Raw genomic sequence first — 27,021 nt, forward strand, 5'->3', positions numbered from 1 at the left:
GCTTCCTCCTCTCAGAAGTCCCCTCTGTTCCTGTCTAACCCCCCCGGCACACACACACACACACACACACACACACACACACACACACACACAGGCACACGGGCAGTTAAAAAACACATCATGAGGTCAAAGTGAGCCTCTATCTCGGGTAATGCATCGCCCAGTGAGGCGAGACTGTCCACTCTAATCACGTTGTCTATATTTCTGGGAGCACAGTGAGTTAATTCTCCCTGAAGATGAGAAAACAGGGTGAAGTTTATAAAACGCCTCCACTGATGGAGCGGAGCAGCGGGGCAGGAAGGAGCAATGAGATCTGACCCACAGCGTAAAAAGGATTCCCTAAAGGACTGTTGGACTCTTCTCAATCTCCTACATGCAGCGTAAAAAAATCTGTTGCACCGGGAAAGTCTCAGAGAAAGTTAACAAGTTGATCGTCGTCGTACCTGAAGTGGTCCTCCTGGCCGGGCTGAATGTGGCAGGTTCCTCCGTTAGAGCAGGGGAAACTGATGCAGGCGTTGATGGGTATTTCACAGTTCTGACCCTGAAGGAGAGAAAAGAGGAAGGAAATGAATTATTGAATATTGGATGTTTTTCCATCAAGAGATAATTTCACTATTCAAACAAAGACAGGACGGCTCACGGATGCTTTCAAATCACTTCGGAGCTCCTGTGTCTCAGTTCAGGGTCTGCGTCCTCTGAAGGACTCGGCCTTTGCGGTCTCTGAGTCCTTCAGAGAGACCTTGTTAACCTCGTCAACCTTTGGAGCATTTCCTGGTTGCGTCACCAGATGTTTTACCCTTACGTCACGATTTCTGCCGCCCAGGCCCGCGAAAGTGACGATCTACGCCACGCGATGTGAAATATTTCCCATAAGGAATGAATGGGATGAGGTCAAAAAAGTCCCAAATCTGCTACGTTTTTCAAACATGTCCTGCTCTGGCATACATTCACCTAGAAACACCATTCAAACTTTAAAATGTAGGCACAAGTCCTGTGTATTTGAGTTGTATTTGAACTTTTTTCCTATGATGTGTAGTTTTTGAACGGTGAGACACTCAAAAATTCGCTCAGAAATTTTCTCTTTCCATGACGATCCTGGCCGCAAATTAGGTTCAAAAACAGTGATACTTTCCAGAGTTGTAGCCACACTTGTCTTCTTTCTCCCGATGTGTCTACTTTATCGGTAGGATTTACGGTTTTTGAATTATCGACCGCTAACCGTCAAGAGCAGGTCCCAACTGTCCCATGCACTCCAATGTAAATCGGGAGGAGGATTTGCAAAACTGCACCCTTTTTTAACTCGCTGCCATTTCCACATTTCTGAAGCTAGGACCACAAAACTTAATGAGTGTTTACTTTAAGGCCTTTCTGGCTTGATCGTGAAAAAAAAAATCAGATATCATGTATGGTTTTGACTATATAGCACTAGTTTGACGTCCCCGATGTGAGGCAGAAATTGCTCTCAAATCAGCTCCCTCACAGTCCGTTGCTACGGGCGCTTGCCAGCTGTCACCTAGCAACCAAAATCAGCTGGGCCAAGAGAGAGGGAGTGACAGACAGACAGACAGTAGACACACATCAGACAGACAGACAGACAGACAGACAGGATGTGTTGGGATATGTGAGACCACGAAGGATCGTAGCGGTGCATCCTCCAAAAACAGGTAAAAGAAGGAGCATCTGGAGCCTTCGTGTTGTGACGTCATTAGCCTTCAAATGCTCCTCTGAAGGATGCAGACTCTGAACTGAGACACAGCACATCTGTCTCCCTCCGGCTCAGGATCACATTCTGCTTCCTCCTTTCTGACAAAGTAACTCAGGACATGTACTCGAGTATCATTCTTCAGTATAATGTCGAGGAACTTGAACTTCACTTGAGATTTTCCATTTTCTGCTACTTTCCACTTTCACTCTGTACATTTCGAAGGTAACTGTTGCACTTTTTACTCCACATTTGTTTTTTTTTCGGATAATCTCAGTTACAAGTTACTTCACAGACGCAGCATCAGAGCCGAAGTAGCTCGGTAGTCAAAACGAACAACTTTACTTTTGATAACCAGGAAAATACTCAACACTGCACTCCTTAAACTGACGGTGTTTGATATTGGATGAGGCTTGACTGACTGTCGGCGGAGGTATACGTTCTACTGTGTGACATCTACTTCATCAAATCACAGTGGATTAATAAAGTTTTACTTCAGTGTTGATCCAAATGTAAAATTATACTTTTTTCATCACTTTCATTAATACTATATGTTGGTGTTTTTTACATTTGTCATTAAAAACAAACCTTTTCCTCCGCCGCTTGCAGGCGGTTATTTTTTATTTTACGCTCTCGTGATTAACAACCAATTTTCTGCTTTCGGACTGCAGAATTTTGAATATTTTAGCCGCGGTGGAAGAAAATAGCCTGCAGACACATAGAAGGGGCTGAATAAATCGATTCTGGGCTGCTTACTCTAAAAACAAACAAATAAATAAATAAAAAATGATACAGCAATTTCTCAACCGACCAATTTCTCAATGAGTTCTCATTTCTGTTTAACTCCGCAAACATCCATCGGCCGACACGCATGTACGTATGAGAGTCTTCACACACATGTACAACCTTCTGCCTCGGCTTTCTACGTAAACACACACACACACACACGCACACACACACGCACACACACACACACATCGAGCCCCGTGGCTGTAGTTTTAATTTCAAACCACTGAACCTTTGGCCGCCAACACGCCCACTTCCTCCGATCAAAGCCGCGACGTGGACGTTTCTGCTCGTGTTCTCCTTCCATCCATCTTCATTACTTCCTCCCCTCTTTTCCTTTTCATTGTAGCCATTTGTTTACGCCTCGTTCTCTCCCTCTCTCTCTCTCTCTCTATCAGATGTTTTCTCTCACACATTAACTTCTCTCCTGCTGCATGCATTATTCCTTCCTCACACGTCCACCTCTCTCCCGCTGTAGTTTAAGTTTCCCTCTCTCTCCGCTCTCCTTCGCTCTCTGCCTCCTTTGTTCTCCGCTGCTCCTCCTTTGATTCTTCTAACACATTTTAATTAACGTCGTCCCGGCGACTCCCGGCAGAGAAAGGAAAACATGCACACAGACATGTACATGCGCCCGCACACACGCGGCCAACAGTCCCCGTTTCCCAGCCTGTGACCTTGGCAAGTGATGTTTTAATTAAAACCCAGATTAAGGCTTTGTCCTGCTCAAAGGTTATGAGGTGTGTGCGTGTGTGCACACGAGGAAATAAGTGTATCTTTAAAGTGCCAACTCACACTCATACACAAACTCCCACGGACGCTTGAACCCTCTGATCTCCGCACACAAAGCAAACACACACACACACACACACACACACACACACATGTTCCACACATCAGCCGGCCGACCACTCGTAGACCTGCGTGGCTCCCCTGATGCCGGGGTCTCGACAATTATTTCACCGTCTGTCTTTGAGCAGTCGATACGGCCAGTTCAGCGAGCCGCCGTCATCGCTCCTCTATTGATGAACAGGTAGATGCATTATGCATGCGCGGCTGCAGCTAAGCCTGATAATACTTCTAATACCACGGACTTATGCGGCATGGCTGTCAATCTATAGGACGCCGTTCACACATCGAGCCACTTCCATGAATCGGGCGGCGAGGGATCAGGAGATACTGCACGTTACTAACACTGTCAGGGTTCAAAGACTGGTTTACTCTCCTTCTACACGTGCTAGAAGACATGTTCCCTCTCTGTTACATTCCCAACAAAAGGCACCGACGATGGAAGAGCCGAGGAACACAACATCCAATTATTCACAACAACGAGAGCCGACTTCAGTTTGCCCAGGACCACGACACGTGGAGCAGTGATGCGTTAAAGCATTCTGAGGTTTTTTCTCTCACAAATTCAAAAGAAACATTGATTGGTGCTCTTAAATCTTAATAGTTTGTGTCAACCTGAACCCTCAGGTGATCCGCGCTCTCACCTTGAATCCATACGGACAGGTGCAGTGGTACGATCCAGTGGCGTCGGACACGCAGGTGCCGTTATTTTGGCAGGGTGCTGCCAGGCAGGGGGCGCACTTCGACATCAGGCTGATATCTACCGGACCTGGGAAAGAGAACAGAAGGTATTTAGTCATATTGCGCTGTAAGGTGCTCGCACACAGAGAGAGAGCATTACAGGATAAGCACAATAAGAGCTTCGGAGACCAATAAATGTGATTTGTTTTAGCGGGCAGGAAGCAGGAAGAGGAAGAGACTCTTTGATGGAGTGTAATGGTTTGATAGAAGTGGAGTCCCGGGGCAGGTAAAGTTAAAGGTCAGCTGCTCCTGCACTCTGTTATCTGAGAGTGAAATACAACCGAAGGGAAGAGTATTTTTGTCCCCTCTTTATCTATGAACATGAAGAAATCCTCTGAAACACATCCAATAGCACAAACAGCCTCACACACCACTTTAAATAACAGTGTTTGATATGTTAGTTTTCAGAATCTGGAAGAAAACCAGAACACCCAGAAAGACCACTTAGTCCGCTGAGTTGCGTTCGAACTCAGAGCCCCTCTTGGTGTCAGACGTCTGCATTCACCATCTATTTCTGCAAATCACACGATCATGTAAATATAAAACCGCTGGCAGCCGTCCTCAACTAACACCAGCTGCCAGCAGACTGCACGAAGACAAGACCCAGACCAGCGGAAGGGAAGCAAAGCCGGACAATTGTAGACGCTGCAAGGTCACGGGGATAAAATACTTCAACAATCTAAACTAGACGGAGGATCAAACATCTTTACATCTGGACTTTGCTGGGATAATGTGACAGAGATGTAGGAGACAGACTGCAACTGCTCAGGTGAGGCAGAACGAGTCAGAACCGATTCACCGTCAGTATAATTGAATTTGACGTGATTCTTGCCGCCACTTGTTGCTCTCTTCCAGCGCGCTAATCTCTCTGAATCCAGGCATTAACCCCGGCGCCGAGCACGGGTCGACACCGATACGTATGTACAAATAATAAGGATGTACTGTGGCTGTGAGCGGAATAAAGACGAGACCGCTCACCTTTACACTGGAACCTGTTGAGAGGCGTCGTGAGCAGCAGTCTGTCGGCCATGTCGGGAGGTCCGGTGCAACGAGCGATGCCTGCAGAAGCGACACTTAGTTGACATCAACAAGCATCGTCTCTTTAAAGGGATATTCCGGTGTAAGTTTAATCCATGGTCAAAATCACCGTGAAACTGTGTTAGACTCCCTCTCGAGAGATCAAGTTAGCAGACCGCTAATTTACGGAGTTTTATCAACCTCAGAAACGACCGCACGACAACAATACACTGCAGTAAATGGATCCAAATATAAACCGCCACCAAAAAGCCACAAATAATGCTCAGAACAGCACCAAACTTCAGCAACAGTACAAATAGGGTCTCAGCACATAGTCCGGGGCATCTAACCTCCGTTAGCTTAGCTGGATTTCTATTGTGAAGCTAAAAACAGATTTCAACTCTCCTCCATCAGCTTCCGGGTCGGGGAAGTCCCGACTCGACGATTACCGAGTGCGGTTAGAAATGCTCAATTCCGTTCTTTTCCCTGTCCGCTCTCGATAATAACTGTTATAAACTGGCAGGTAAGACACATATTAACTTTGATTGCTTTTCCATGGAGTCATAATCACACATTTTCATCCATGAGCCGCGGAACTCTACTGCACTCGGTAATCGACTCGTCGGGACTTCCCGTCAACAGGAAGCTTCTGCAGAAGAGTGGTAAATTTAGTCAGCTTTTCAGTAGAAATCCAGCTAAGCTAGCGGAGGTTAGACGCCCCGGACTATGTGCTGAGACCCTATTTGTACTGTTGCTGAAGTTTGGTGCTGTTCTGAGCATTATTTGTGGCTTTTTGGTGGCGGTTTATATTTGGATCCATTTACTGCAGTGTATTGTTGTCATGTGGTCGTTTCTTAGGATGCTAAAGCTACGTTAGCTAGCAGTCTGCAAACTTGATCTCTCGAGAGGGAGTCTAACACAGTTTCACGGTGATTTAGACCATGGATTAAATTCACACCGGAATATCCCTTTAACACAGTGTGAGATGTGCAGAACAGGAAAATGCAAAACTCGGATGCAGGATTGTGTTTTTTTTTCTTCTTACCGGGCTCTTTGAAGCCGGCCTTCACCCACTGAGAGAGCCAGCGCAGGTCACAGTTACAGTACAGGGGGTTAGCGCCGAGAGCCCTGCAGACACACACACACACATTATTACAAGTCGAATCCACAACACTTAAACACACATACAGATATATGGTGCTGCACTCACAGGTGGGACAGAGCGGTGAGGTGGTTGAACGCTCCTTCAGGTATGGTTGAGAGGTCGTTACCATGGAGAGTGCTGCAGGAGAGACAAAGAGAGGGAACAAAAAGAGCGTCTATGAATATTAAAACGCCAAACTGACCTCCTCACAAAGTCGAGAGGTCTCTTCTTCTGACCTGCAGTTAATTTTAATGTGAAGTTAATTAATTAGATGAAGTGTTCGGTGTTTCTGTGTAATCTCACTTTTAGCAGCAAGGACAGGAACTCCAAACTAATGCTCGTAACGCCGTTCACCTGGTGACACTTTATATTCACCTTCACTAATAAATGGTAGTTAAACGAGTGTTACATAGATCTTTATTCTAACCGTAACGCGTGTCTCTCCTCCCCCTGGAGAAGATACATGTTCTGGTGTCCCTGCCCACTGTATCTGGGCCAAGAGATAAAAATAAGTTTGAAAAAAGAAAGCTGTCGTAATACTTCTCTGCTTTTACTGAAGTAACATTTTGAATTATAGATTTATATAGGAGTATTTTTAGGCCATGGTGTCCTTACTTTTACTTCTTGTACAGGTTAGTTCACACAGATTTTCTTTTTTTATAGAGTGTGCAGCATTTTCTATTCTACTTTATTGTACTTATTTGAGTAGATTTTCTATCTTTCTCGCGCTGCCACTTTATGTTGTTGTTTACACGCTGTTTGTTTCCGATATAGGTACATCTTATCTTATCTTATCTTATCTTATACTACAACTGTACTCTCTACAGCTGCTGGCATGAACTGACTGGTCTACACTTTATTAAAGGTCTGTCTATAGATGACAACTAATTGTACACGACGTATCTAAACAAGCCTGCTGCTTCACATCCACATCAGATGTAAATGAAATCGACAGCCCGGCTGCCTGATACGTGATTTTCAGCTAAACTAATACACACACCCTGACTAGCTGCACGCTAAATTATTTAAATTATTTGTGGTTCCTCAGCTGCAGACGCACCATCATCCCCTTCCATAATGGAAAATAAATAAAATATTTATAAAAGAATAACACAAAATAAACAGAAAGCTTATTTTCATTGTTGGGCAATAAAGCTTGTCCTGGTCTCTGAATGGAATATAAACTGTCTCATATGGTCATCTGGCAGACTACAGTGTGTGTGTGCGTGTGTACGTGTGTGCGTGTGTGTGTGTGTGTGTGTGTGTGTGTGTGTGTGAGACACAGGGACAAACTGCAGGCTGTGATGTGTATCGGTGGGAGCGTGTGCGTTTCTGTTTTGTGCCTTTGGGTTTTCTTTGCATGTGTGCGAGTGTGTGTGTGTGTTCAGAAGTGTGTGTCTGAAACTTTTGTCTCCAAGGCTCGCAGACTGCAGTGTGTGTGTGTGTGTGTGCGCGTGTGTGTGTGTGTGTGTCCTTTGTGTCTCGCAATCTGAGTTTGTCTCGCCATCTGAGTGTGTTGCCTGCTGGATATAAGTTCACATTCCATTAGAGCGAAGGGCTGTAGCAGGGGACAGCTATCAAACTGCCACTATTGGAAAAGTGTGTGCGTGTGTGTGTGTGTGTGTGTGTGTGTGTTTGTGTGCATAATTCAGTGTGTGAACGTTCAGGTCAGTGTGTACCAGAGTGTGTGCCTGTGTGTGTGTGTGTGTGTGTACGAGTGCAGTTTTATGTGTTTGCGTGCATGTGTGCATGTGTGTGTGTGTGTGTGTTTGTGCATCTATGTTCGGTGGTCTAACAGCCCCCGCGTAAAGGCTGGCCCAGAGGGGGTTGTGGGTAATGAGGAAGTGACAGTGATGGCTGCCTGGCAACCAGTTGCTATGCGGGGGCAGAGAGGGATCAGTCCCCACGGCAACATCAACTAAAATGAAAGGAAGAAAGGAGGGAAGAAACAAAAAAAAACAAAAAAAAAAACAGCGATCGCTAAACTTCTGCAAGGTGAAAGTCTGCGAGGAGATACAGTCGATACGGAGAGAAAAGGCCAGAAACAAAGCTGGCTGCTGCGAGGGCGCAACACTGGCTTTTTCTTTCCAAACAAACAATGGTGGCCAAAGAAATGTCTACAGAGAATAATGCAAGGTTAGAAAAAAAAAACACACAAGGTAGAAGTTGTTCCAACATACTATTCAATAGAGCAAAAAGTAAAAGTAGCAGCATGACCTGCAGGATAACCAACATCAGTGGCCTGTTTTTGAGAGGAACTAACTCGAGCAACAACGAACACCTAGAGGATTAAATAAATAATAAGATATATCGAGCGTGGCGTTGTTGTGACCTCCTGGGCTGATCATCCAGAGGAACTGTAGAAAAGACTCGACTCTCTGCTCCAGCATATCAGGGCTCAGGTGCAAAAATATTTTTGTCTTTTCAGTAGACAGAACTTTTAAGAGATGCTAGAAATTACCTTAAAGAGTAACTTAACATGCTCTGGAAGGCTTTGAATCTCGTTTGATTGATTCATATATTTCACTCAGCCCAGCAGCCAGGATATAAAGTTAACACCATCAAAATCAACAGATGTGTCCGAGGTTGACATTTGCACCCAACTTGTCATGTGGACATTATTATGCTTATAAGTCATCATCACATCAGGAGGTGCAGGTGATGGTGGTGATGTTACCACTGGATATTCTTTAGGGACATGTGGGGAAATTTCAAACTGCTTTTGTGACGATCAAAACAAGAACTTTAAGCCAAACCGAGAACTTTTCCTCATCCAAACCAAGTCGCTTGTGTGCCGAAACCTAACCAGAGCATAAGCACAGCATTGTGCCTAAACAAACCTAAACGCTGCAACATAAAGAAAAGTTAAATTCTAACTTATCCGTAGGTTTTGCAGAAACGTACTCAGCTGACATTTATTCTGGCGATTGGGCTGATTTTTATTTCAAACATGTAAAAACAAAAGAAAAACCAAACCTAATCAACAAATTCAATAAAGAGAATTCTCAACAACAGTAACCAGAGAGGAGGAGGGTGTCGAGTTACTCTTTAACCACAGAGTGATTTAATACACGGAGGTTAAACTGACGACCGTAACTTACAATTTAAGAATCAAAAGTAAACGCTGCTGTCACTGAGCGACGACGGCGCCGCGGGCGTCTGCGTCGCACACGGTACCTGTATGTTAGTGTGTGTGTGTGTGTGTGTGTGTGTGTGTGTGTGTGTCAGAGGATGGTCCGACAGCAATATTAATGTGCGTGTCGTGCGTGTGTGCATGTGGGCTTGTGAGACAGAGGGTGGACAACCAGATGGATGACTGAGAGAAACAGAGGCTGAAGGTCGATTCGTCAAACACAAGACTGGGCGAGAGAGGGAGGGAGACAGAGAGAGAGAAAGAGAGAGAGAGGAGGGAGAGAGAGAGAGAGAGAGAGAGAGGAGAGAGAGAGAGAGAGAGGGAGAGAGAGAGGGGGGAGAGAGAGGGGGAGAGAGAGAGAGGAGAGAGAGAGAGAGAGAGAGAGAGAGGGGGAGAGAGGAGAGGGGGAGAGAGGGAGTATTAAAGAGGAGATGAGACATTGTCACTTTTATCTCTTTTAGTACCCTGAAACAACAAATGATCGGGTCGCTGTGACTCATTCTGTGCCTGGGTCTTAACATGGCACTCGGTCTGGCACCGGGGGAGTGATTAAACTTTGATTTAGCTCAGTACTATAACTAGCGAAGGGGGGAGTGTATGAATATTGAATCCACTGCGGCACTTGAAGATGAAGCTTGCTACTCACAGCAGGCGAAGCGCCTTGAGCCCGTCGAAGGCATGAACCGGGATGCAGCGGATCTGGTTATAACTCAGGATGCTGGAAGACAGAGGACACGGACAAGGTCACAGGAGTCTGACTCGAGATGATGTTTCATATATATTTATATTTACAGTCACTCATTCAAATTGTTGTCTCTGGTCACGACTTCAACCCTGACGACATAAAAATGAATGCAGAGAGAATAAAGAGACAGTGAGGACATGAAGAGAGGTGACACAGCAGATCTGGTTGTACAATAGGTTGGTACAGACTGTACAACTGTAGCACTGTAGGTTGAACAAGAGGGGAACAAACAAGGGAGCCACAATTCAAATTAAAGAGAACAAAAAAAAAAATGGGTAGAGGAAAAGAAGTGCCCGAGGCAAAGCTGAGGCTTTTAGAAAGTCAAACTCCCAAACCACAGTCAAGATTCTCTCTTTTAAAACTGCTAATGAACCAGAACTGAAGTTTAGCAATGAAATGAAAGTGAAGGAGACGAAAGGACGGCGTTAGAGAGGACAAAGATGGACGTTTCAGGCTGCTATCATTATTTAAACATAATTACGCATGGAGGCGGATAATGATCCTGGTGTAAAGAGCTGACTGATATGTATCTTTAAGACAACAGCGGCCTGGAAAATGAGTTTTCAGCAGTTTTTTTGGCTGATGACCCTCGACAGTGAAGTCGAGCATCGTCATAATTACTGATTATCAGGAGGTCAGAAGGTGTCTGGGAGGAAAAAACTCTCACGTCCAACTTTAAGTTAACCGGCGCAAACGCTGGAGAAAAAACAGGAGCGTAAAAAGCGATAAATCATAGGAGAACTCGACGCTGGAACTGAAACACACTTCAACTCTTGGCGAGGTGTGATTGAGCGAAGCGTTTAACTCGGAGAGTTAAGAGTAGACTGATGCTATCTGGGGGCGAACGGTGGAGGCCTGTGGTTGTACTGGGCAGCTCCTGGTGTGAACGAGTGCAACTCCATTAAATATGAAGCGGGGCGTCGCTGCACTTGAGGAAATGTGTTTCAACTTTCCCTCGACATGGTAAATCCTATAAATCGATGTAAAATTCATCTTATAGATAAAAAAAGATCATCTAAAGGCAAATAAGGAAGAAAAACTCTTGCAATTAAAGGAATTTGTATGTAAATGACAGTAACTGGCTGAATAGAGAGGAATATAAAACGAGCTGAAAGGTTTTAGTGTGACGGGTTCGTTGAGTTGAGTGCCGCACGAGCGAGAGGACACTTTGAGAACTTTAAGGAAGGAAAAAGAGGACTGGAAAGTGATTTACTACATGTGTATTAGCAAAGAGATGAAAGACGATACGAGAGAAGCTCGAAATGAGACGGTGAGGAGAGAATTAATAAAAGACGGGGAAAGAGAGAGAGAGAGAGAGGAGTGAAGCGATATTCTGGGGGTGAAAGGAGGACACAAGGAAAGAAAGTGAGGAAATAGGGGGAGGGGAGAGAAAGATGAAGACACAGACAAGAAATGAGAGAGAAAAGAAGAAGAAGAAGAAGAAAAAGAAGAAGAAGAAGAAGCAGGAAAATATGAGACGGGAGGAGAGAAGATGGAGCGATTAATCAAAGTTAAGAGAAGAAAACATGATTTATCTTGTGGTTTTTTAACCTTGCACACACACACAAACACACACACACACACACACACACACACACACGACATCAAGATATCTGTGTGTGTGTGTTGCCATGGTAACTCACAGTGTGGCCAGTTGGGTCATGTTGCTGAAGGTGTACGGGCCCAACGTGCTGATGCTGTTGTTGCTCAGGTCCCTGTGTGGACACGAAGCGGACGGTAAACGCACACATACAGACACACAACACACACACACACACACACACACACACACACACACACACACACACACACACACACACACACAGGACATTCTGCACATATGCATGTTGGGTTTTTTTTTTTTACTCAACAGTCCGCACAAGGGTACCGCGTTCTGTTCAAGGTTATGGGAATTGGTACGTACACCAGTGACAGCTGCTTCAGGACTGCCAGCTCCTTGGGCACAGATGTCAGCATATTTCCCTCCAGATACCTGCGAGGAAAGGTGCATAGTTAATGTTGTATATATACACAAACAAGGGGCCAGTGGGGGAGAGAAAGCGGCGATATACAGCACATAAAAGTTTGGGTTTTTGCAACTTCTGTCACATAAAGCGTCGGAGACATGGGACCGGACCGGCAGGTGGGAGGAGTCTGGGCTCAGGTGAGGTGTAGAACCTCAAATCTGTCTTTATATGGCATATTTACATTTAGCAGAGGAGTGAAGAGACTTCTGTGTGATATTGTTCTGCGTGTTATATGAGCGAGATCAGCTATAAAACATTTACAGGTTGTCATCTTCAAAGAAATAATTTGGCATTCTGGGAAACAGAATCGTGTCGCGTGCTCTTAAGAGTACATCAATAACCAGAGACAATCCAGGTTCACCATCAAGACCAAAAGAGGAACATTAAATATCAAAAAGTCTTTATCATAGTAGATTTCCGACATGTTTGCAGCACTATTAACGGTTATTTCATTATTTCATTATTAACAAAAATAGGATTTGTTTTGAGGATCAGAAGGTTTTGTTGTTGGCACGCATCATTTTTTCTCCTCCTGCTTCTAGTCGTTATGCTAAGCTAAGATTATCGCTAACGAGAGTGTTATATGGAAAACTGACCACATTTCTATTACGATCTTATCTTATTAAGTCTTACGGACCGTTTAAAGTGCTTTACCTTCACACACTCACTCAAAACCTCCACATGCAGCTCCACAAAAAAGTGAACGCGTGCATTTCCTCAAATTAAAGACAAATTCTAAAAAACAAAGAGCACAACTGAATTATTTGTCTGAGTGCTTTCTTTGACAATATGTACATAAGTATATATTTGTGTAAATGTTGGTTTTTGACATCTGTTGTTATCTGTTGTTTGCTTTCACACTGATGAACAGACGTCGGGATGAGAACCTGCCCGCCCGCTGGGGAGGACGACAGTTTCATTATGAAGCTTTAAAAACATATTTCAGCCTTTAGAAACGTAAAATATTCACCTGCTGATGCTTCGGTGTTTGTGAGAAACAAGTGAACCATCACACACACACACTCATGATCCATGGCTCTCAGTTCCTCTCTCTCTCAGGTCATAAGTAGGTCATGTGGACAGTATGATGGAGTGTCTTCTTCAGCCTGATCAATACCTAATCACTGCTATTGACCCTGCAGCCCTATTTCACAGCGAGAGGGGTTTCTGTTCGTGTGTGTGTGTGTGTGTGTGTGTGTGCAGTTATTCACCTTCCCCACCAGAGATTCTGTTCCTACTTTCTTTTAAATTTCCTAATCTCGATTAACATTGTTCTACCCTTGTTTTATCCAACATCACCTCTAACAATTATAGACATTTCCTTAAGTGTTCTCTTTCTTTATTACACAGAATCCGACGTGCTCGAAATGTACAAGTAGTATCCGGAACATGCAGGGAAATAATAAGGTATGATGCATAATGTTAGTTTTTAGATAACTACGTATGAAGCATATTTTGTTTTTGTCTTGTCGATGTGTATCTAAAAAAAGTTAAAAAGGTCACATTACTGTAAAATCCTTCACTGCGCTGGTAAATCTTTTAAAAATAAAGTGGACGCTGGTTTCTTTAGAGGTGGCGGTGACATTTTAACATTTAGAGCTGAACCTTTTTTTTAGAGGGAATTCATAAAAGAGTTTTAAGAAAATAACCTTCGGACTCTTTCTGTTATCAAAGCGTCTCCATCTGTTTTGCAATATTACGTGTCCGACAGCCAACTATGTGTTATAGATGATGTCTGAATATCTGCACAAACACAGTTGTTCCTGAGTTAAAACCACTTTAAACCTATCGAGCCCAACAGAGAGATGAGGAACATGAGTGTGTGATCTTGTGTGTGGATGCACTCAATAGTTTGTGAGTTCCTGAAGCAGCAGAGGACAAACTGCTGCATCAGTATCGCTGCAGCAGTGTGTCGACGCCGTGTGTGTGTTTATGTGTCTGCTCGTGACTTTGCATGTTACTGGAGAGGAAGCATCGACAAAAATATCCCCATTTCTGTCTGTTTGTGTGCATGTGGCGCGTCTGTGTGTTTGAACAAAAAGCGAACGTGCACGTCTTTGTGTTTAAGTCGTGTGTGTGTGTGTGTGCACGAGCGACTCACAGCTCCGTGGTGTCCTTGGGAATGCCCTTGGGCAGAGAGTGCAGCCCTCTGTTGCTGCATCGCACCACGCCGTCTGAGCACGTGCAGACGTCAGGACAGCCAGACGCAGGAAGACAGCCATTATCCTCAGCACCTGGGAGGAGAGGGAGGGAGAGAGAGAGAGAGAGGGTGAGTGGGATATTAGGGAGAGACAAAGAGAAAAAGAAGGCGAGGGACACGAGGAGGACGGACGAATTCAGAAAACGACCGAGGTGAAAGAGAGAGGAGATGAGACAGGTGAGGACGAAAGGTGGAAAACGGGAGAACAAAGAGAGAGATGGACGATAAAGACTGAACTGTAAGTGAGGTTTCATGTTAAATACCACCCAACTCTGCACTCAGCACTTTTAAAGACTACATTATAACCCAGATCAAGTGACCAGGGGCTGCTAAAGCCTGCTACAGCCGTGTGTTTCAACATCTGGTTCAGGACCTGCAGGCAGGTCACTGTGATATTAAAATCTCTCAGATGATCCCGGAGAAACCCTGAACAGATGTTGATCGGACGTCCTGCAGCAACTTTGCAAAGTCGTGTCAGTACAGTTACAAAAGGAAAGTTGACGACCGTACACATCCGACCAGGAAATACAGAATAATCGTTTCACAATAATTACATTATATCTGAAAATGTTACCACTTTCATGACAAATGTCTTTATTAAAAATGGATTGTGCATGATCAGCCTCCTGCTTTATGTCTCAGATTTGACGCCTCGCTGTTAAAAAACTCTTAAACTAAACTGAACAAACAGCTCAGCTGAGGCCGCGCAGCCACGTTTATTCAACGCACCGACGTAGACAAACACATGGCGGGGGAGAAAGAAAAGTGTGTGATCGTTATCAGTTAACACGCAGCGATAAGAAGGATCAGAGGCTACAGAAGTTGTTCTTGGCTGCTTCCATTTCCTTGATTGGCAGACGAAGACACACGCGGCTTTAATCTGCCGCTGCAGCATGTAAATAGCTGAGCTGCGGTCCCAAATGTAAAACAAGCCGGGTTAAAACCATAATGACGGATAATGAAGGCTGGACACTGAGCCAATCATAACACAACTGCAATCTGAGTTTGTGTGTGTGTGTGTGTGTGTGTGTGTGTGTGTGTGTGGCGAGAGGAAGAGCGACTGCGACCGAGAGTTCATGTGTTCGTACACTGATTGTGTGCTTGTGACTTTATGCTGACACGCTGCAAAGATTCACACTCAGTGTCAGAACACACACACAAGCTGAGTGTGGTGCAGGTTTGTTATTATCCACCCCTCCCCTCCCCCGTCGTCCCCGTCGTCCTATGGCCATTTTCTCAGTCACTTTGTAGTTTTCTAATTGTGCTAATGTCTAAACGTCGAGTAAATGGCCGCTTACGTGCCAGTGTGTAGAGCGGTGTGTGTGTGTGTGTGTGTGTGTGTGTGTGTGTGTGTGTCTTATCTGATGTGTGTGGCTGGTGGAGTCCACGGGGAGGTGTAGCCGTGGGCTGACTCGCTCTACAGTTGGCTGATTGAACTAACATCTAAATGTGCGCTAAATATCTTCTCACAAATTCAATTAACTTTACCTTTCCCCCGGCTGCCTCTGGACAACTTAACAGTCATTTTACTCGGCTATAAATAGACCGGACATGTGGACCTTGGTTCTGTGTGTGTGTGTGTGTGTGTTTCTTTGCTTGTATTCTTTTAAGGACCGGTTTGAGATTTACACCTTCAGAGTTCAGACAATCAACCATCGCCAGGAGGTTCTGCGCCGCCTGTTTGGCAGTTTGTCTGTCTGACTGTCAGCAGGATATCTTCAAACCTTTCAGGATCGTTGGGCCGCGAGCCAGCGAACAATTGATTGGATGTCGGTGATGATAAAGATTTCCGTCATCGAGCGCTACTTTTTGACTGTGAGATCAATTTTAGATTATAGGCTGACACGGTCAAAACACCTACTAACGGACATTCTGCACAAATGGTGTTCAGAAGTTCTGGCGAGTGTCACCCAGTGAATCGTAGAATATCTTGAATCCTCACGTTTGCTCATATCAAGACGAATATGACCATATCTGTATGATGAAACCGTGATTGGATCTAACCGAGAACCTGAGGGGACATAATACACTTTATCTGTTTTACTCCAAATGGGACCATAAGCTACTAAATTAGCGTCATGTTGATTTGTTGGTGAGCTTCTCTTCTAACTGACTAGTGTGGAGTCGCAGGCTTCAAACCCTGTGGGAGCGTTAACGATTACAGAGTCGTCAAGGTCACATGTGAGTTTCAGAGTCCTTAAAGTCACATGGACGTCGCTGACCCGCCCGGACATGGTGTGTTTCGTTGGGGTCAAACGGGTCCAAGTGTAATTGGCTGTTAAGCCGTCTGGGGAGGGAACTGAGGACGACTTTATAAGTGGCTGGTTAGTGTTGTCACAGGCCACTTCCTTTTAGGTCATCTATCTATCTATCTATCTATCTATCTATCTATCTATCTATCTATCTATCTATCTATCTATCTATCTATCTATCTTTTTCCAGTTACCTTCATATAGCACTTTATCATGCTGTACTGAGGGAAACTTGAGACAATAAACTATTCAGATAATTACTGAGGTAATAAATCAACTGAAAAGTAGAGTCATTTTCTCATAAGCTTACATACAACCTGACTCTCTTTGAAACCAGCGGAGTCGCCCCCCTGCTGGCCATTAGAGAGAAGCTTCATCCATACATCATACAGCCTGTTCTGGCAGATTAATCATCATGTATGACTTGTCCGTATGCTGTATTATGTTGGTTTGTGTTAGCATCTGGATTAGCATAGAGTCAAGATTAAATATTTAATTCAGCCACGTCGCGGTCCTCATAACGACAGAAGTACAGGGAATCGAGTGTGTGTGTGTGTGTGTGTGTGTGTGTGTGTGTGTGTGTGTGTGAATGCAAGATGCAGGAATGAATATTAAGATCTGATACCGTCTCAGAGTTTCCTTACGAGAGCCAACAGCAGCTAACTACTTTCCAAAGTCATTTTCAGTAAATGGTTGCAGCACCGCTACAGGAAATTAGAAAAGTGTAATGAATTCAAAGACACTCAGGAGGGAGAGAAAAAAAAAAAAACAAAGGGGGGGAAGAAAGGAAGGATGGATGGATGGATGGATGGAACAGACAGCAGAGCCAGACCGCACTTCAGTCGCTATAGGCGGGCATCGTTGTGGCAACAGCAACGTCACCGCCAAAACCACAAGGTGATGTCATCGGCTCATCGGCGTTTGCTGTTTGCCAGTGGTTACTGATCATTCTGTCCTCACGATATCCTGCTGAGGATGTGCGTGTGTGTGTGTGTGTGTGTGTGTGTGTGCGTGTGCGTGTGTGTGTGTGTGTGTGTGTGTGTGTGCATCTGCTGGCTTGAGATCTGGGATGATGGAAGTTTTTACAATGAGTATCTGGGAAGCTTGTTGACGTTCAGCTCAAAGAGAGATTGGATTCAGAGCTGAAGATACGCCCACTTCAGTCCCGCAGTCCTGAGGATTTTTTCGTTGTCATATCAGTAAAAAAAAAAATCGCCGTCAGAACAATTTACTTTCCTTATATATTTTAGAGGGATGCAGGAATAAGGCCTCGGAGCCCGGGGCGGTGTAAAAATGTAGCTCTAACACTATAAAGCGTAATATCTGCTGCCCTTCTGCTCACCACCTGATGCTCCACTGCAGCAGAAATCTGCCCAGAAAAAAAACGTTTTTCCTTTCCGACCTTCATGTCTCACATTAAGACTTTAAAGAAAACTAAATTTAAAGTTATGTAAGGGCATTAGACATGTCCCCTCAAAGGAATATCTTGGCAAATGCATTCAGTTATTGGGACGAGCAAACGTGATGAAAAACCACATTTAATTTACCTTTCAATCACTCGACTCGTGCTCTTATCTGTTCGGGACACATGGCCGCTGAGTGACACACGTCATTTGGACTCTTGACTGGCAACGTTTCACGTGGAGGCAATGTTTCATTTTCCAATTATTCAGAAAAGCTAAAACATATAGCCGAGGACGTGCAGGGTGAGAGCGGGAGCTCACCGTCACATGTGAAGTCCGGCGTGGCCACGTCCTGGATGGGGATCTCCTTCAGGAAGGCTGGTTTCTGGCAGCGAGGGTTCCCGCTCACCACCCTGGTCTTCTTCAGCCACTGACCGAGCCAGGCCAAGTGACAGTCGCACACATACGGGTTGGACAGGAGGTTACTGTGAAAATAAAAGAGCGGCAGAGAGAAGAAGGTCATTAGAAAACCTACGAAATGGACACCGGTGTTGACGGCTTCTCAAACTCCGTGTTGCTGCACGATCGTTGTAACACGACATAACGAATTCATCCTGGCAAAGTGATGCACGTTGAAATCTAAATGTTTTCCCCGAGTTTTGTCCTCATAAATAAAATATTGAGGCGAGAAACTCTGCGAGTGAGCAGCTGCCATCCGTCGAGACAAACCTGCGCTCGCTGCAGATTGACAGACGGCAACAGGACCGACAACAAAACAGCAACACGAGACAAAAGACGGATTATTCAGGACTGATTTCATATGCCAGTCCAAATAACACTAAAAACAATACTGATAGAAATGTGTATATATTCGTCTTACTGTACTCTGCAAACCACACAGATATAACTGTTGTTTTTCAGTCAGTCATACACTTGAACACATCGAGACGGAAGACAAAGGGAGGCAGCGAGGGAGAGGAAACAAAGGAGAGGCGCAGAGAAAAGGTTATCAGTTGTTTTTATTCATTTTGTAAAGTACAAGAGAGACGGAGAGCGAGAAAAGAAAAGGTGGCAGAGTGAGAGATCGCGGAGGAGGGGAAGAAAAGAGAAAAGGTTATCTGTAGAATTTATGCGTCTCTGAATCACCTCTCATTGCATTTTTTTTTGTTGCTTTTGTAACGCGGCTCATGTAATATTTATGCTGAGCCGCTTTTAAACCGAATGCCGCGGGAGGCGGAGGGCTGAAGGTAAAGCAGCTCGAGGCATCTCAACTCTGCCGGCACATCCTGACGAGAGATGGACGAGAAATATCACCAGTGTTTGGACGATGTCTTCTGCTGCACCCCTTCTTCTTATCAATATTATAAAATCAAATTTTTACCAAAAGAATCCTGGAATTATCTGTTGTAAGACACTTTTCTTACGGAGCTGCGACGAGGTTCTGCAGCCCAGTCAGACGTAGAGCAGCTCGTATGAGGAGAGGGAGAGAAACCCACCAGACTCCATTAGAAAATTGCTCGATTTTGTGAGTTTTTGTGTTAGGGGAAACTTTATCAACTTCATGAGATGCCTTCTATCACAAACTCTTCACAAATTGGACCCTTTTAAATTCGGCATATGTTAGCATTCAATTCTTTCTTACTTTTTGTGTTAAAAAAAAACTAAAAACGTTGTGTCACCTAGCTCCAGCGATGCACTTGCATTTTGTTTATTTGCATATAGAGTGGGGAGGTGAGATCCGATCACAGCGGATCACGTGTTCTGTTCTTGCTGCAACCTCGAGCGGTCCTTACGGCAGCCGAGGAGGAAGTCGGGCGAGGTTAAAGAGCAAAACAGGCCGTAAAAGAATCTGGCGGACGACGGTGGAAGTCAATGGCAAATCATTTTTAATTTCAAGTATTTTCTTCCCTGTAACCAACAAAACCGCGACCACATGACGAAGGTCCAGTATGTGTGTTGCTGTTTGTTTTGGGACTCACTGGCAGTTAATCTACTCGGTCGTTCAGGGATGAGGATGTGTTTTTCTTCCTCCCGCTGACAGGACAGTATAATCTCAGGGAATTATACTTCAGCCGTTTATCCACGGCTGTATTAAAAAGTCTCTCTAATGATGACAGCGTGCCTCTGAAATGCGTTGGGAGATGTCCAAGTGGCACGTCGCCTCTCGCTCGTGTCTGCTGAACTAATAAACCTGAAGGTGGCTGTTTGTGCTACAATATTAATGGTGTGCTGCGACAGATAGGGACGAGTTATTTCCTCATTTCCTTGTAATGAATTGACCTCGCCGCGTGGCGACGAGACCTAAGCTTAATCCCTTCCTTCCCCCTTTTTCAATGTGTTAATCTTTTAATTAAATGGACAAACTCTGCTGGGAAAACAATGCACTAAAAATGGAGACAAGATATTAGAAATAGTAGGAGAGAGAGAGAGAGAGAAGTTTGAGGAACAGAAGCACAAGAAATAAGAATTATCCGTCCGTCTTTCACACCACACTGTGTTTGCAGGTGTTGCATACAAACACAAATGTTATTATTACTACAAGGCCAATAAAAAGAATGAATAGCGACGAATGACAGGGAGGTGGGTAATGTTTCTGTAGTGATGATCACCGACAGCCCCACTGAGCAAACCTGAGTTTATACAACAATGCATCCCCCCCCCCCCTCTCTCTGTCTCTTTGTTTCCTTTGCCTTTCCTCCCAAAAGACTCAAGAAGAAACTTGAATCAGAGATGACAGGTACACAGCAGGACAGCCAGCGAGAACAAAATGCAGAACAAAGGGAGGAAGCAGGGAGGAGAAGAAAGAAGACAGGAGAGAGGATGACAGCACACCGTCTTCCCGCGCTCGTCATGTCTGCGTGATCACAGCGAGAGAAAAATATTTAAAAAAAAAAAACAACAACCTGTAATGTTTTATTGAAATGAGAAAAATATATTTTTCACGTCTGGGCGGTCAGAACATCGAAGACACGCAAAACCAAACACACACGTAACGTTAAAGAATATGCCATCCAAGGAATCGTGAAGCAGGTGTGTGTGTGTCCGTGTGTGTGTGTAGTTGTGTGTTTGTGTGTGTGTGTGTGTGTGTGCCTGGCTGTGCAGATGCAGAGATATATTTAGCTTTGACAACAAATGCCCTGGGATCCAGACCAATCTAGTCGATAATGATGGAGAGCATCTGTGAGGAGAACGCTGTCCAGAGAGCAACATGTGTGCAAATGTGTGTGTGTGTGTTTGTGTGTGTGTGTGTGTGTGTGTGTGTGTGTGCAGCACCAGCAGCAGGATTGGACTCTGAGAAATTAGAGGACTGGGAGAAGGAGGGGAAGAAAGAAGGCAAAGAACGAACGAGTGGCGCAGATTGAGCCAGATTTGAGTGCGGGACAGAAGGAGATTGTAGCGCACGTTGAAGAGACGGCGAGACTAATGAGACTGAAATGGAAATAAAAATAAGTGGAAAAATAAACACCAGAAAGAGGAAGGAAAGCCTTCAGATGTGACTCACATGGTGGACAGGGAGTGCAGGGTGGAGAAGGCTCCCGGGGCGATGCTGGAGATCCTGTTGTCGTACAGCGACAGCAGACGCACGGAGCTCAGGCCGGTGAACGTGCTGTTGTCGATGCAGCTGATCTGGTTGCTGCGCAGCATTCTGGAAACACACAGGTTATATTTTTATATATCTAGTAAATGAAAACTGAAAAACTTTCTGTTTGTATTTTTCTTTTGACCTTGAAGACTTCAGATCAACATAAAATCTGGTCTTCTCAACATTCACCAAAGACTCTCACGCTTATCGCCGAAATCTTAAACTTGATTATTCTCTTCGTTTGCTTTCTGACAGGCAGCGTTACTGTCTGTCCTGAGAAGAAGCGCGGCTAATGAAACGGCTCGCCTATGAATGAAAAATGCCAGATTTACATATTTTAGCTGTGTCGAGAAACAAACAAAAGGTGGACGAAGAGGATGAAAGAACATAACCTATAACGACGCGGAGAGAAGATAAAACAGAGAGCGGGGATAAATTCAAACCAGTCCCCGCTGGACGACTGTGACAGAGTCGGCAATATGACATTAGCTTCTGACATGCAGTCCTGTGGGACCAGGCTAACCGAGTTAGTTAGCATTAGCCATCTCTGGGACAGGCTAACCTAGTTAGCAAGGCTATTACTGGAGCAGGGAGCCTCTTAACATAATACAGAGACAGCCATGATGCCATTAGAGAGTCATTAGCCGGCATATATATACATGATAGCATTAGCTAGTCATTACTGAGCATACACAGACAACATTAGCTCATGATTCCGTACACTATCCTGTAACCCCTAATTGGACGCTCGCCTATTTACGGCGGGAGCCTAAATTAGAGGAGCAACAATATGCCGTCGTTAGCCTTGATTTCAGGGCGAGGGAGTAAACAGTCCTGGTGCTCAGTCTTTAGTACGGAGGAGTTAAAGTTAATGAAGTCCACCGTTAGTTAGATGCGAACTCAAGTCACCGTCTGAGCTGCAAAAACTTGTTCGAAGTGGCTTTTTTTCCACCCCAGTGTGCCGGTTTAACAGCTAGCAGTCACAAAAACGACAACTCCTGCTGGTTATTCTGCAGCAAAAATGGCAACCAGACAGTAAAAGGGACAAAGAACGGTAAAAAGTAAAAATTGTAAATGGTTAACAATCTTTATTTGCATTGAAACATCATGAGACTGACTCGTTATCGACGGCTGTTCGGTCGCCACGTGATGGATTTTAATCATGTCGTCATGAAATCGCCTCAAAACCTTCGAAAGGATTTCTTCACATCACATCTTTATTATCTCTTTATCGTATCTATTCCGTGTTTGACCTTTATCTCCTCGTGCATCAGATCACTTGTTTTAAGAAAAGAAAAAAACGTGCACATTTAAAATCCATAAATTCTGAACACAGTAAACCACGCACACACGCACACACACACACACACACACACAGTAAACAAAGACTTACAGAGTCTTGAGGCCGACGAGGCCTCTGAACATGCGTCCCTGCAGTCCAGTCAGCTTGTTCCCGGTCAGCAGCAGCTCCAGAACTCCACCCGCTCCATCAAACGCACCTTCACGGATGTCCCTCAGCTTGTTGTTGCTGAGGTTGCTGCAGCGGTCAAAGAAATGATCATTAACAGATTTATTTTCTTCACATTAACGTGTTCTGCTTGTGTTTTTTCTTTTCATTTCAGTCATCAATCGCGTCGATTAACACATAAACGTGAACTCTTCTCTCTTCCTCGTCTTGTACAACAGATATTCTTTTAACGGCTTGCAGCTTCTCGCCCATAACTCTCAAAGCACAACACACACACACACACACACACACATAAAAGTAAATGAGACAAGTGGTCACAGACAACTGGAAATGATTGCTATCTCTCCTCCTCGCACGCAAAATGAGAAAAGAATTCAAATGAAAAGAGCGTTTGGCCGCAGAGACAATAACTTGAGACGATAGCTATCACGACCGCTGTAGCTTTCATTCATGGCTAGTTTTGTGTTTCATCTTATCAGCTTTGTGAGAGAGGAGAGGAGAGGAGAGGAGAGGAGGAGATGAAGGAGGGAGGAGAGGAATCGAGAGAAGGAAAATGGAAATGAGTGCTAGCCAATCTATATCGTCAGTGACACTGCTAGATGGTTAGCAATTTCCTCTCCAATAAATCAACTGCTGCTCTCTGCTCTGTCTTTCTCTATCTCACTCTGACACACACACACACACACACACACACACACACACACACACACACACAAACCTCAAGCAGATAAGGACTGACTGTAAATCTGAACCGAAGGCCCATCTTCTATTTCGATTTAATATTCGCTTCCTCCAAACCTCCCACCCACACTTCCTCCTGCACGTCTTCAGCCACTCCTCTCCCCTCGTCCCTCCATCGCGTCTCGCTCATTTTCCCGTCTGTCCTCTTTGCACGCACTTGTTTCTGCACTTCTCTTCCTGTCCTCCTTTGCTTTCTTTCCTCCCTATCACCTTCTTCCCCCTCCTTCAGCTCGCAGCCCTCTCTTGCATCCCTTATCTCCGTCCATCCACCTCCATCCATCTTTACTCGTTTCAGTCGTCTTGTAATTGCGGTGTTTGTCCCGCCTTCATCTATTACCGATGTTTAGAGCAGGGAATCAAAGGGAAAAAAAGGGAAATGTGTATCCCAAACATCCGAACAGATTCTACTCCCATAAACAAGATCCGCATCTCCCTCTTCACTTCCATGTATGGTCTTCTGGATGAAGTGGGGAACTGCATGCACTATCAAATTCATAAATAAATGCACAAACAAATCTTAAAAAAACGAAAACCAGCAGACAAAAAAGGAAAAAGAAAGTATACGTACATCTTTCTTAAGTTGGGCAGCTTCTTAAACGTCCCCGCAGCCTCCAGGACCGTGATTTCATTGTCGTTTAGCCTCCTGCGGAGAGAACGATGGAGAGACGGAGTCACACATTTATTCTTTCACGAAGGGAAAACTGCTCCGAAGTCAACACGCCAGCGAGGGGGAGGAATGACCGCGTGAAGGTTAAGAGGCCTTTAGTGACTGTTGAAGTATGGTGCGGAACAAAACCCGAGCAGGGGAAAGGGGGAAAAATAACTTAACATATTGGGGGGAAGAAGAGAAGAGACGAGCGGTGAATCTTTCCTACGCGGTCATCAATACCCACACTGCCCAGAGCCAGGAGGAAACAGTTTGAGAGATAGTAAGCTAGACATCTGCTTTATGGAGGTAATTTGTACTAAAAGGCTGCTGCTAAAAGGATGTTGTGTGTGTGTGTGTGTGTGTGTGTGGTAGAATGAGAGAAATTGGGGAACAGAAAGTGAAAGCTCAGCTGGAGGGGACACTGTCTAATGAGATACGGGGGGGAGTTAAAGATGGATCGACCCGGATGAAGCCGGAACCGAAACAACATCTCGCAAAAAAAGTCCGGAGTGGATCTGCAGACGACAACGGCGCTGCTCTTCCTGCTCGGATGATCTTAAAAAAGAAAACATATAGATTGAACATTTCCGATCTCTTTCCCCCGTATGATCTCGTCGTCTCAACTGCATGTTTTTATCGAGCGCGGATAATAATTCTCCTAAGACGGCGATTCTTTCATCGTTATCGAACGCTCCCGAGGCCGAGCGTCAAGGACTTTTATGGCCGGCGGGGAGAGTCACGAAAGAAAGACAGAAAGATAGACAGAAGAGAGAACAGAAGAGAGTGAAAAATATATATATAAGCCTTCAGCTGAGCCTCAACCTCCCCTGATTTCCCCTGATAAGGCAGGTTACACCGGGCACGACTGGCGGCTTGTGTGTGTGTGTGTGTGTTTCTACGAGTGTGTGTGGATGTTTGTGGCCTTCAAAAACCCCGATGGTTGTTCTTAAGGAGGCAAGAGAAGGAGAGGAGACAGAGAGAGAGAGAGAGAGGGAGGGAGGGAGGTGGTGTCAGAAATACTAGAAACTTTGATCTGCCCTCTAACCAACCATAAAGGACAGAGTTTATATTTTTGACATGAAGCACCCTGGGAGCTGATGGAGAGCAAAGGAGGGAGGACCGGAGGATACAGAGAGAGAACCAGAACCACAGAGAGGAAGAGAAAGAGAGATGTTGGTATCTGGAGCTAATGGTCTGCAGGATTCTGACGTGATTAGTTATCCAAAGCGGCGAGTAAAACCGCGGCGACCGTCCTGCAGCGATTCTCCATCAGCGCCACGTTAAGAAAACCCCCTCCACCCTTCACCTACATTCTAGGAAAAGCTGCCGGTGATTCAGCATCATTAGGTAAAAACTTTGCCCCGGGGCTGATTTGCTGTTTCCTGTGTGAAAATATTAGCTGACTGAATATTAGATAAAGAGCCAGGTGCTGAGAGTAAAATGGGGCAGGCTGTTTTTCCTGCAGTAACACACTCGGCGTTCACGGCTCTGAATCAGAGATCGGCGTCACGACTCTGCAGAACACTTACTTTTATTTTTGTGTCTGTGCTTTGTCATTGTTAGACTTCTGCATCTGAATTTGTAAAGATCAGCAGATTATTGGTTTTATGGCCTCACAACAACAACAGCTCGACGGAGTCCTGGAGGCGCTTTATAGATTAGAGTTAGGGAGGTTTAAAGGTGCATTCCGTAAGATTAAAGTCCTGTCAAATTCATACTCCAAATAAATATGAGAGCACCATTATACCAGAATAACAGCTAACTACTGCTAGCTGTAGCTGGTTAGCTCAGTTAGCTGTGCAGCTAGCAGTCCAGACTGAAAACAGACTGTTATTTATTTTACATTCTATTGATCATTTGGTAAATTTTTACTCTTATATTATATTGGCTTTAAATATTGATAAAAAAATAAAGATTCCAGAGTTTAACAAAAATCACGACTCTTCAGCTGTTTGACGATAGACGACACATGTGTCATTAAGTTTGGCGTCTCACATCTTTCCAGAGTGAACCCTCTTACCAAACCAATCAATTAAGGATCTCTGAAACAGAGAATAAACCCAACGTCTCTAACGTCGGGTTAGAGACGGACATGCGAATGCTGCTTTTGATTTCAACGTCTTTTATATTTAAAATCTCATCACGTCATTTATTTTCTGTAGCTCAAATTAATTAGGAGCCGTTTTCTTACACATTATCATAAAGTGGACGTCCACATCCTGACAGATGCTCACGCGTTTATATGCTCAGCAGATTTCGAACACACGCAGACTTTTCTTTTTTCAACCTTTCTCCACAATCGGATTATGGTATTCCTGCTGCGTGTTATCTGTTACTCCCTTTCCATTTCTTAGCAGGAGAATGAATGATCCATGGGACTGCTCAGTATTCTAGTGTGAGACCCTTCGCCAGACGTGATGATGGCTCCTTTGGGACGGAGAGGAAGATGGAAAAGACTGTTGAGAGGCATTTCGGTCTGGGAGTTAAAAATGAAAAGTGACGTCTGCGATGCCGCTGCGAGAGAGGCCGAAGGGAGGAAAGGGAGGCGCGTGAATCGCATACGTTCATTCGTGTTATTGGTGTG

The 27,021-nt window shown here is 44.7% G+C and overlaps 1 protein-coding gene across 1 annotated transcript in view; it reads right to left on the bottom strand.

Moving 5' to 3' along the window:
• Positions 1 to 27,021, bottom strand: part of slit3 (slit homolog 3 (Drosophila)) — a 265,217-nt gene that overhangs the window by 28,198 nt on the left and 209,998 nt on the right. The window contains 13 exon segments of the mRNA XM_030396867.1: positions 444 to 541; positions 3,979 to 4,103; positions 5,054 to 5,134; positions 6,138 to 6,220; positions 6,303 to 6,374; positions 10,016 to 10,087; positions 11,758 to 11,829; positions 12,039 to 12,107; positions 14,243 to 14,375; positions 18,318 to 18,481; positions 21,499 to 21,642; positions 22,973 to 23,116; positions 24,357 to 24,431. Of these exon segments, the coding sequence (XP_030252727.1) occupies positions 444 to 541; positions 3,979 to 4,103; positions 5,054 to 5,134; positions 6,138 to 6,220; positions 6,303 to 6,374; positions 10,016 to 10,087; positions 11,758 to 11,829; positions 12,039 to 12,107; positions 14,243 to 14,375; positions 18,318 to 18,481; positions 21,499 to 21,642; positions 22,973 to 23,116; positions 24,357 to 24,431 (1,332 nt within the window).

The sequence above is a fragment of the Sparus aurata genome, chromosome 18, assembly GCF_900880675.1.
Source record: "Sparus aurata chromosome 18, fSpaAur1.1, whole genome shotgun sequence".
Taxonomy (NCBI): Eukaryota; Metazoa; Chordata; class Actinopteri; order Spariformes; family Sparidae; genus Sparus; species Sparus aurata.